At 44.6% G+C, this 12,514-nt stretch overlaps 1 protein-coding gene across 1 annotated transcript in view; it reads right to left on the reverse strand.

Moving 5' to 3' along the window:
* The window catches only part of ACSS1 (acyl-CoA synthetase short chain family member 1), a 968,098-nt gene that overhangs the window by 702,206 nt on the left and 253,378 nt on the right, over window positions 1–12,514 (reverse strand). The window contains exon 3 of the mRNA XM_069606883.1: window positions 11,082–11,281. Coding sequence (XP_069462984.1) covers window positions 11,082–11,281 — 200 coding nt within the window. The remainder of the gene's footprint in view (window positions 1–11,081; window positions 11,282–12,514) is intronic.

The raw sequence follows: 12,514 nt of genomic DNA on the forward strand, positions 1-12,514 counted from the left end.
CTAATTATTTATTCAATCTGAACCATGTTACTGATCCAATCTTTGTATTGACTTGATTCAAGGACTACATTTACAACATATTATTAGTCCAATACTTAAACTTTACACGTCATCATGTTGCTTCCATTTGTTAGGGCTATTAATTATATCGTAATCATTTAGCAACATTTTTTACATTTAATTCTAATCCTTGTTTAATCCGAAAACTGTCATCTTGTACTTAAAAATCATTTTACCCTCTTTCTTTCTCATAATTTTTTCTCTGTCCTTCCTCTTTCGCTTGTCATGATTTTATCCAAACCAAAAGAACCATACTTTTGGAGTACCTTGGAATTAATGTTTTTCTTTCCAATGTGAACCCATAGAATATCTGCTGTCTTTGAATGTCATAGTTCTGATGTACTAAGTGTATTAATGTAATGTTATATCTATTCAAGTCAAAAGATAGTCCACTTGTGTTCAGCGACTGTTGTCCATAATCAGGTTTTATAGACCAAGCTCATAACTCCTCAATGTCCCAAAGGAATGGTCTATAAAGCTATTATATCCTAAGTAATAAGGGGGTAATTAAATAAAACAGGCATTCTGCATGGTGTGGCTGCTGGGAATTGGCAAGTACCCAGCAACTATGTACAATGTAATTAGGGAGGTGGAGGGGCTGGAATCCTGGCTTTTATTCCCTCCGTTCGGCCTTCTGAAAGGCAAAACATCTCTGGGGAAGAACTTGCTCACCCTCCGATCATTCTCTCCTATCTGTACTTCAGTCCTCCTATGATGCATCCCTCCTGTCCACAAAAAAAAAAAAAAAAAATCGCTATTTTTCCTCTCTTGCTTCCTCTCTCTCGCATCAACCCTGTTGCCTCTTCTAGGCTATCAACAAGATGCACTGTTCTCCTGATTCTGATCTTTCTATCCCATCTTCTACCTATCCCTTTGACTTTGCAGAGTTCTTTGTTGCTATGGTCTCTGCCCAGCATTCATCACTAACTCACCTACTTTCACAATCTTTACCTTCATCTGAACCCATTAACCTATCTCTCCCTGCTCCTCCTCTTTTGTTCTCCTTCCTCACTGACTCAAACACAGTCTTTTTTCTCTCCCCACTCCAACCCACGGCCTCTCCCCTTGACCCTATGCCCTCTTCCCTTCGCCCCGTCTATCCCATAATCCTTCTGTTTGTGAAGTCCCTTTCCAAATGTTGATGTCTTCAGCTACCGTTCCCCCTCCTCCTTTAAGCATGCACTAATTACTCTCATCTTAAAAAATCCATCTTTGAACCACTCCTCTCTATCGCCCTATTTCCCTTCTCCCTTTCTTCTCGAATGGGTTGTCTATTCTCAAATCTCTTCCTATCTTAATCTTCAATTTCTCCTTCCTTTGAACCAATCTGGTTTCCGCCCGCTCACTATGCTAAAACTGCCCTCCTTTGTGTCACCAATTGTTTTCCCTCTGCATATTACACTAAATCCTCATCCTCTTCGACCTATCAGTAGCTTTTGATATGGTAGACTACCCCACTCTACATTCTTCACTCACTTTGCTAAGCCTCTATACCTCTATGATTCACTGTTTCCGTTCCTCTCTTTTTAATGTTCCTTCTCCATATCATCTGCGGGCACAGCTCCCCTCCTCAACTTCTTCAAAACAGTGATCCTCAAGGCTCGGTATTGGGCCCCCTGATTTACTCCATCTATCCGGTTCCATGTGATAATTTCGCCGCAAAAATATCGCCATACAAAAATATCGCCATATTTTTCCGGCGAACTTCACAATGGACCCTGCGGGGGACACCCCGCAACCCCTGCATCACTTTTTTAATGTGCGGGGGACACCCCCGCTCCCACATAATAACCCCAATAAAAATATCGCCTATGGCGAACCAAACAGCATTATTTATGGCAATATTTTTGTTGGGGATATTATCACCTGATACCATCTATCCTATACCTATATTCACTATCATTGAATCATGCAATCTTTCCTCTCATTTCTACGACGATGATTCTCAGATCTTCTATTCAACATTCTCTGATTCTATCCATGCCACTGTATCACCCTGCCTTTCGGCTCTCCAGGATTGGATACACTGCCACTTCCTTCACTTTAATCTCTCAAAAACTGAGATCCGGAGTTTCCCACCTGTATCTCCTACTCCCCTTCCATCAACGCTGGATATCCGTTTTCCCACCTCTGCCCGCAATCTAAGGGTCATCTTTGACCCATCACTAAACTTTGCCTCACATATAACTCTGACTGCCTTTCTTGATTACTGCTCTGCTCTTTGGTCTTCCTTCTACACATCTCACTTTCCACCGCTGAGTATTTAATTCTGCCATTCAACTTATTTTTCTACTGTAAGGAACTCATGGTGGCAACAGTAAAGACAGACACAAGTGATCACAGTCCAAGGGTGTTTATTAAACTGTATGCAGGTTGGAAAAACGCCTAATCTAAATCTAAGATGGGAGCAAGCGTCGATCATCAATTGAAAATAAGGCAGTGCTAGTGGCGTTGTGTCAAATAATAAGGGCCTATACTAAGAAATCTTTTGCCAAACCTTACAACTAATACAAAAAGGGGAGTGCGATGGTTTTTAGGAAAAGAAAGAAGTGGTCACAAATCAGAATGCTTCTGTCAGGTTTATCTAGGTTGATCGAACGATCCCCTCCTTCCTCCTCACCTGAATCGTCTGTGGACCTCTCTTGTAGTTCCGGTCTCTTCCCAGAACGTCTTCGGGTCTGTACTTTATCAGTCCTCTTTACTTCTTTCTTTTGACGTAAGTAGGGGCGAGCTCCCTGGGATGCCACACTGTCAGGTAACTAGATAACACGAACAGCGGGGACTCCTGGGAGCCAGCCCCTGAGCAGGGAAAAAGCCCAAAGGGGCAGAAAAAACCCTGCAGGAGATGTTCTGATGAAGGATAGAGTTGAAAGCGTAGTCCAGGAGAATATTCTTTCAGCGGAGGATGGCTCGATGGGATGGTCAAATGGAGTATCACCAGAAGGCAGACGAGACGCCAAAATATCTGCTGTGATAAGTGCACCAATTGAAGCCAGGAGGGCGCACAATAAACTCCAGATAGTAAGGAAGTACCAGGAGGTAAGGATATGGCAGCAAGGGCGAGGGAAAAACAGACTGAAAGTCAGAAGGGCAATGGAACGGAGAGAGAGAGAGAGAGAGACCAGTACAGCCGTACGGATCGAGACAGCAACGGGATTCCAAACGGGAGGCCAAAGGGAGACGGGAAACAGGGAAGGAACACAGGAGAGAAAACACACGGAGGAAAGGTTCACTAGCGTTACCTTCAAGACGCAGAGTAACAGTGAAGGTGCAACGCGAGGAACGCCAGAATGAGCCGGCAGTAGTAAACGCCGGCGGCCATCTTGGAAAAACACTAGAGCGGTGCTCCCAGACGGCCGTCAGACGTGGTGGAACTGTTAATGGCGTCTCCATAAGGAAAAGAAACGCCGCCCGACTGAAGTCATGACAGTATGCCCTCTTCTACACGGGGGGCCCCCGGGCTTGCCTGGATATAGTCTGTGAAACTTTCTAATGAGTCGAGAGGCGTGAATGTGTCTCACAGGCTCCCATGTCCGTTCTTCGATGGGATAACCCTTCCAGTGGACCAAATATTGTAGAATACCGTGATGGTAACGGGAATCTACCAGATGTGACACCTCATATTCAGCTGGTTCAGACGACACATCCTGGGATCGTCTCTTGGATCTTCTCTTATATGGATCCAGAAGATAGGGCTTCAAAAGAGAGGTATGGAACACGGGTTGCACCTGTTTAAGAGAGGGAGGTAACTGAAGGCGAAATGCAACAGGATTTACCTTCTTTATGATTCGAAAAGGTCCAATATATCTTGGTGCGAATTTCCCTAAGTGTGTCCAGCGAGGTAGAAATTTAGTGGCCAACCAAACCTTATCCCCTTCCGACCAAGAAGGTGCAGCCTTCCTCTTTTTGTCAGCCCATACCTTGTAGGTATGACGACTAGCGTCCAAGGTTTTACTGGCTAGTGCATGAGTGTCATTGAGTTCCTTCAGAAGGTGGTCAAGAGCGGGAATCTTTGAGGGTTGAATCTCTGCCAATGGCAGATGTTTCGGATGATAACCAAAGGTGCAAAAAAAAGGAGACATTTTAATGGCTGAATGTTTGGTATTGTTATAAGTGAACTCAGCCATAGGGAGAAAGACATTCCAGTCATCTTGTTTTCTGCTACAGAAACATCGAAGATATTGCTCCAGCGTGTGATTGAGCCTTTCCGTTTGTCCGTTACTTTGAGGATGGAACCCAGATGAAAGGGCTCGTTGAATCCCTATTTGTTTGCAGAGGATACCCCAAAATTGGGAAGTGAATTGAGGACCTCGATCCGACACCACGGTCTCTGGCAGGCCATGAAGTCGCACAATCTCTTTCAGAAAGGTCTTAGCTGTTTCAGGAGCAGTAGGTAATGCTCTCAAGGGGGTGAAGTGAGCCAGTTTGCTTAGAGAATCCACAGTCACCATGATGACGGTGTTCCCTTCAGAATTAGGTAGGTCCACGATAAAGTCTGTAGACACGTGGGTCCATGGTTGTTTGGGTGCAGGTTCCTGTTGCAGAAGACCTAAGGGTTTGGATGAGTGATACTTATTGGTTGCACATATGGCACAGGTAGATACATAGGAATGTACGTCTTGGTTCCAACCCGGCCACCAAAACAGTCTGGACACCAGATCCTTGGTGGCACGAATACCCTTATGACCGGCCATGGGTGAATCATGACACCATGAAAGGGCCAGTCGTTGGTGTCTTTTGTTGGATAGGTACAAGGCTTGACCTTTGAAAAGAATCCCTTTTCTTTCTTCCAATTTAGAGGCTACTTCAGTCTTCATCGGTACACTGTATTGTTCACACTGGACTTCGCGTAAAAAAGTATTTGCCACAGTCCGAATTTCTTTGCCAGCTAACAATAATTCGTGGCTGGAACTTGCCTCATTGTCTGACCCATGACTGTGTGACAGAGCATCCGCTAAAATATTCAGTTTGCCTGGCAGATAGGTGATCACAAAGTCAAACTGAGAGAAAAAATAAGCCCAACGGGCATGTCTAGCATTGCGACATTCCATCTGTTGAAGTATTCGAAGGTTACTGTGGTCGGTACGGACTGTAAACTTATGCATGGCACCTTGAAGAAGATGACGCCATTCTTCAAAGGCGTGTTTGATAGCTAGCAACTCCCTTTCGATGACTGAGTAATTTCTTTCGCTGGGTGTCAGAGTCTTCGAATAATAAGCCACAGGATGTTCAAGTCCGTCCTTCCCTTTTTGCAAGAGAGCGGCTCCTATGGCTCCACCTGAGGCGTCCGTTTCCACAACGAAGGGAAAAAGTTGATCCGGTTGTACCAATATGGGAGCCGAGGTAAATGCTTCCTTTAGAGCTTGGAAAGCAGAATCCGCTTCCTGTGTCCAAATGAAGACAACTCCTTTCTTCAAGAGTGATGTGATAGGAAGAACCCTGTTGGAGAAACCTGAGATAAACTGGCGATAGAAATTGGCCAGACCGAGAAAACGCTGAACTTCCTTAACGTTTCTTGGAGCAGACCAATGGGTGATTGCTTGTATCTTGCAAGGATCCATACGAATACCCTCATGGGAGAGGATAAAACCCAAATAAGACACCGAACAGGCCTCGAAGACACACTTCTCAGGTTTAACCAGTAGCTTGTTTTCCCGTAGACGTTCTAGCACTTGTCTGACGAGTCTTCTATGTTCAGGAAGAGAGGAAGAGTAAATGAGGATGTCATCCAAGTATACCACCACTGAAGAGAATAGGAGATCGGCAAACAATTTATCCATAAAGCGCTGGAATATAGCAGGGGCGTTTACCAAACCAAAAGGCATGACTCGATATTCGAAATGCCCTAGTGGAGTCCTAAATGCCGTCTTCCATTCATCACCCTGTCTTATACGGAGCAGGTGGTACGCACCCCTGAGATCCAATTTTGTGAAGACAGATGCGCCTTGGACAGCTTCTAATATCTCTTTGATTAACGGCATAGGGTAACGGTCCTTTATGGTAAGGCGATTTAGGCCCCGGTAGTCAATACAAGGACGGAGTTCCGAAGACCCCTTCTTCGGGATGAAGAATAGTGATGCTCCAGCGGGTGATCTGGACTCCTGAATAAGCCCGTTCTGTAGATTACAGTCTAGATATTCCTTAAGAGCTTTCCGCTCGGGTAAGGATAGGGGAAACATCCTTCCAAAAGGAACAGACGCATCTGGTAGGATTTCAATGGTGCAGTCTTCTCTTCTGTGAGGAGGAAGGGAGTGGGGTTGCTGGTCCATAAAGACCTCTGCATACTCCTGGTAATGTTCCGGTACTTGATGGAGTGAAGCTGCCAGCATGGAGTCAAGGGAGTATTTATAGTTTAGGCATTCATTAAGACAAAGTTGCGACTGAAACTGGATAGTATTGTTTGACCAATCGATCTTCGGGTTATGTTTACGCAGCCACGGAATCCCCAGGATGATCGGGAAATGCGCTGCTTTAATGAGGTCGAATGTCATTTCCTCCTGATGTTGGAACAATTCGACCCTAAGAGGTAGAGTCTCTTGAGTAACAGGTCCTGAGGACAGAGGCTGGCCATCCACCCCTTCGACAGGAATGGGTAGATTCTTTGGGACAATGGGCACGTCATTCTCCTGAGCCCAGGATACATCGATGAAATTCCCTGCTGCCCCGCAGTCCAGCATGGCTAAAGCCTCCCAGAAGGTAGAAGAATCCCGGGACAGTTTAACCTGAAATATCATCAGACGATTATCTTCACGGGGAAGAGAAGATAAAGTGTTAGTACAGGGATTCATCCCAGCACCCCCGAACCTATCCCTGTTTAGGTTCGGGGTGTATCGTTTCCCGGTCGGCGTGGAGGAACCTCTGGGCAGTTTCGGAGCAAATGTTTGCTAGAACCGCAATACATGCAGAGACCTAGTTCCCTTCTTCTCTTTTTTTCTTCGGCTGTTAAAGGTCCTCGGGTGGTACCTATTTGCATCGGTTCTTCCACAGTAGAAGAGGTTGAATGTTCCCTGGAAGGATTTGGGGAGAAGGTTAGAGGAGAAGGTCGTGGACGTCTTCTTTCTTGTCTTCTTTCTCTCAACCTATACTCAATCTGAAGAGCGAGAGATACAAGTTCCTGAAACGTCTGAGGTCGTGCAATACGTGCCAGTTCATCCTTTATCTCTTCTTGTAAGCCGCGCCGAAACAAAGTCTGTTGAGCAGTCTCGGGCCATCCGGCATCTGTGGCAAGCTGCATGAAGGAGGTAACATAGGACTGTACGTCGTGCGTACCCTGTCTGATATCGATGATTGCTTCATAAGAGGCATACTGTACCTCGGGTCGTTCAAAGCGAGACTTAAAGAGCTGTACAAACTGATCATAATGAGCGGTAGCTGGATCAGCCTGTAATACCAACGGTGAAGCCCATGCCAAGGCACTTCCCGTTAAGTTAGACACTAAGAAACCCACCTTAGCCCTGGTGGTCTCATACGTACGAGGGCGGAAGGTGAAATATAACTGACAGGCATCCAAGAATACCTTTAAAGTCTTTGGATCTCCGTTGAATTTCCCGCAAGGTAAAGGGAGGGGAGGAAGATCTCCACGAGCATCCTCACGAGCTGCTACCTGTTGTCGCAGGGACTGATTTTCGGACCGGAGTGATTGCACTTCTATGGTAAGCCCCTGAATGGCTGCCACCAATTCTTGGTACTGCTCGAGAGAAGCCATGGAGGTAGTCGGGCGTTGCACTCTGTCAGGTTTATCTAGGTTGATCGAACGATCCCCTCCTTCCTCCTCACCTGAATCGTCTGTGGACCTCTCTTGTAGTTCCGGTCTCTTCCCAGAACGTCTTCGGGTCTGTACTTTATCAGTCCTCTTTACTTCTTTCTTTTGACGTAAGTAGGGGCGAGCTCCCTGGGATGCCACACTGTCAGGTAACTAGATAACACGAACAGCGGGGACTCCTGGGAGCCAGCCCCTGAGCAGGAAAAAAGCCCAAAGGGGCAGAAAAAACCCTGCAGGAGATGTTCTGATGAAGGATAGAGTTGAAAGCGTAGTCCAGGAGAATATTCTTTCAGCGGAGGATGGCTCGATGGGATGGTCAAATGGAGTATCACCAGAAGGCAGACGAGACGCCAAAATATCTGCTGTGATAAGTGCACCAATTGAAGCCAGGAGGGCGCACAATAAACTCCAGATAGTAAGGAAGTACCAGGAGGTAAGGATATGGCAGCAAGGGCGAGGGAAAAACAGACTGAAAGTCAGAAGGGCAATGGAACGGAGAGAGAGAGAGAGAGAGACCAGTACAGCCGTACGGATCGAGACAGCAACGGGATTCCAAACGGGAGGCCAAAGGGAGACGGGAAACAGGGAAGGAACACAGGAGAGAAAACACACGGAGGAAAGGTTCACTAGCGTTACCTTCAAGACGCAGAGTAACAGTGAAGGTGCAACGCGAGGAACGCCAGAATGAGCCGGCAGTAGTAAACGCCGGCGGCCATCTTGGAAAAACACTAGAGCGGTGCTCCCAGACGGCCGTCAGACGTGGTGGAACTGTTAATGGCGTCTCCATAAGGAAAAGAAACGCCGCCCGACTGAAGTCATGACAGCTTCAGATTAAATCTTGCGAAGATAATATCGCGGAGCATGTTGATGTGCCTAAAGGTAGCCAGTATATAGCTGTTGTGCTTACAGTTTTGAACATGAATGTGAATGTTACACTATAAGGCCGCTCTCCTATGAATGTGTGTTTGGTGTATGCCGATAAAGTTGAAGTAAGCACATCAACTATATGCTGGCTACCTTTAGGCACTCCAACATGCTCTGCGATATTATCTATTAATCCTAAACATGCAGCATTTTAAACACAGAGCTTATTATTTGCCACCTATGGCGATTTCTATATAAGCATTCTTAGCCATCTAAATTGAGTGCTACATATTTCCGGCTATACACTTTGATGTTGCAACTACATTCCACACATAGATAACGCTGCATTTTTTCTCCAGATAACGCTGTATATTCAGTTTAGCCATATGTGCTAGGATAAAAAATATGCAGTCGGAGCACACACGCTCTTTATGACCCTAATGAGAGATTATTCTCCCCACTTCTACTAGGACCATTATGATACAGAAGGTATTTCCTGTCTACCTACAGACAGTTGTTAGAATAAAGCCTCACCACTTGAAGCGTAAGTCTGACATGATTTCTCTCCACACTCTTTAGTATTTTATAATCCATAGTGTAGGCTGACCATTTCACTCTCTACTTTTTAGACAGTACATTACAACCTACTAAGCTTGACGTAAGCCTTTTATGCTGAACAACCCACTGGCTACAAACCACTGCCAGATGCTTCTCCACTTAAACCAGGTGAATGTATGCACATATAATATGATGTAGTGTATATATATATATATATGAGCAAGTAGGTACTATAGGTAGAGCGCTAACAACACAATTTGCGGGTTTACAGAGCGTATCCTGAACTAGGTTATTTAGAAGACTAAATACAGCTATAAACCAACCCACACTCACCAATTAAGGTAAATATTCTTACCATATTTTGGCATTGAGATCTCAGACAGAGAAAAAACACTAATAGCCCCTTTTGTCTTTTTGTTCTCATTGACAGCTTGTAATGTGATAGCAGTGACCACGCATGATTAAGGATCTATTGGACACCGAACTACTGAGTCATGTGTTTTTTATTATTGACCACTAAATTCTCCGTCTCCTGATGAATATTCACCATTTAGAGAATAAGAACTGAAGAACTGAAACATGTTGAGAAAGTGCCTAAGCCTAATAGCTTAAACGATATATATGTGTTCAACAAACGATCACTTAGACTACAATACTCCATGAAAGAGCATAAACTATTTATGTCTATATAACTACCTATGCTACTATTCATTAGAGTGAGAGACACTTGCTATGTCTAGAGTCACTATTTTATCAATTGCATAATCTGTGTTTTGAATTATCTATGAACTGTTTCTTTAGTTTATTGATATTTTATATTTAATAATTAAGTTTATATTTTGATTAACTACTAGCCGTTTGACTTTACCTGGTGTATGGTTTGCAGAGTGGCACGTTTAAACTTAATCTAAACAAATAAATCAGTACAATTTAAATGTGGCAAAATTCAAGAGCAGTGGGTGCCAAATCAATACAGTTACAGTGTGGCTAAGTTCAAAAGCAGCAATGCCAGCTCATTACAATTTGAGTGTGGCTAAATTCAAATGGAGCGGATGCCAGCTCAGAATGGTGTGGGTAAATTCAAAAGCAGTATTAACTAAATCAGTACAAATTCTAGTGTGGCTACATTCAAAAGGAGCGGAAGCCGCATCAGTGCAGTGCTAGTGTAGCTAAACTCAAAAGTAGTTTTAACTACATTGTCTGGATATTTTAATGGAAATAACTTCCGAATAAACATTGATTGATTGATTACTTGGGAAGAGCAAGATGCTCCCCCTTGTAAATAAAAAGAATCAGGCTAGAAAGTGCATGCAAGGGGATCTACCAAAACATGTTGTAGTTTGAAACCTTCAGCTAGGAAACTTACTAGCCCTTGACAGTGTTTGTTAAATGGTCTTGATTATTATAGAACTGGATAATTAACAAACTAACTCTCTAAAGCGCAGTAGGCAGCAGTGCCGCAGCCAGGTGGGTCGGGGGTTGTCTGCCCACCATGGCGCCGAGTGCACCCCCCAACCTCCCGCTGGCACCCCTATTAGCCACACCACCTGGCACCAAAAGCTGCCTCTGCTAGGCACAGGATTAGATGCATTTGATAACCTGCTAGGTTTGTTTGTTATTATAGACAATATTTATTATGCAACAACACATTTGCTCTTTAATAGCTACGTCCTCCTGAGAGACCTGGGATCTATGCCAATGACATCCCAAGAACTGCAATGTTCTTGCCGTTAGAATTTGACGTATGGAGCTTCAATATGAAAAATAACCTATTATGTATTACGGTGACCCTCATCTGCACAATTGTCACTGATTTCCGATGTATGACATCACTCACCATCATTGATTCTTCTTGCTAATGATTCTGCACTGAATCCAGCAAAGACCACAGTATGAACAGCACCGATCCTCGCACAGGCCAGCATGGCTGCCACAGCCAATGGAGAAACGGCCATGTAGATGGCCACTCTGTCACCTTTCTGTACGCCATGGTTCTTCAGCGTATTGGCAAGGCGGCAGGTTGTGTCAAGTAGTTCTCTGTAGCAAGAGATACAAAACAAAATGTACTATTCATTCGAATGGCAGATGGGAATCAGATCTTTCATACATATTTTTAAATAGAAGTCCCCTATTAAAAAATTCAAAGCCCAATCACACAAGTAAAAGTATAATCAGCATTTTTAAAGATCAATTAATTCACACGTGGAAATATGAGAATGCGGAATTCATATAATTTATGTAGTAATCACGCCCCAGCAGGGGGCTGTACATGGCTGGTAACGGCCCACCAGCCCGAGCCCAAGCAGCCCGGAGCAAAGCAAGGGCACCGGTGAGGGCTGCAGGCTATTATCGGTCTGTACACGCCCCTGCTGGGGTGTGATTGCTATTCGCACCTTGGGTTTGGCCCAGGATGCAAATAGTTAGATTTTTTCTCTGGAGATTGGCTGTGCTTATTGCGCGACACCAATCTACCAAGAAAAAAGAAAAAAGAAAGAGAAAAAAAGTTGCCTGCTGCCATCGGAAAAAAAACGAATTCCCTTTTCCATTTCTATGGTGGCAGCCGGGAGCGGAAGTACATCCCAGGACCGACCGCAACACAAAGCTCCCGTGCAGCAGGCAAGTGAGGGGTAGTGGAGAGGGGGGGGAAAGGGGTTTGTTTTGTGTTGAGGTGTGGGGAGTTGGGGAGGAAACAGGGAGAGGCTCCCTGATGACTGCCCACATAAAAAAAGATGTTGCCTGCCTGGTAAGGGCCTCCGGTGCCTGGAAACATCAGGCAGAGACTGTGTATTCTTACTCGCTGTTTCAGCCACCTGATTGGCTGAGCGCCATTACCTGGGTGGGAACAAAAGATGATCAATCCAGTCAAACGTATTTCTAAAATTCTGGGGAATGTCAAGAAATATGAACCATGGAATATTTCATCACTGCAAAGCAAACCTTTTATTTTATACACAAAAAGTAGGCTCTACGGTGCAGATTGGTCTAGGTACTTGGATGCTTGTGAAGTGGCTTTTTCCACTGTAACTGGAAAGCCCTATTCTAGTGGCATCGAGGACAATGTTGCGGTTACGTGGGCGAGATTAATGTGTCTAAAACCGGAATATATATGCAATAAAAACTTATAGGACATGTGCGAAATAATAGCTAAGAGCATTCTGGGTAGCCAAGTGTCAAATGACGGGTCATTCAGCACACAGACCTTATTTTGTACCACCTACACTTGCTATATATGTTAAAATGTGCATGATATTTGTATTCCTATGTCAATTA

Source organism: Ambystoma mexicanum, chromosome 4p (genome assembly GCF_040938575.1).
Source record: "Ambystoma mexicanum isolate Mex_15411 chromosome 4p, UKY_AmexF1_1, whole genome shotgun sequence".
Taxonomy (NCBI): domain Eukaryota; kingdom Metazoa; phylum Chordata; class Amphibia; order Caudata; family Ambystomatidae; genus Ambystoma; species Ambystoma mexicanum.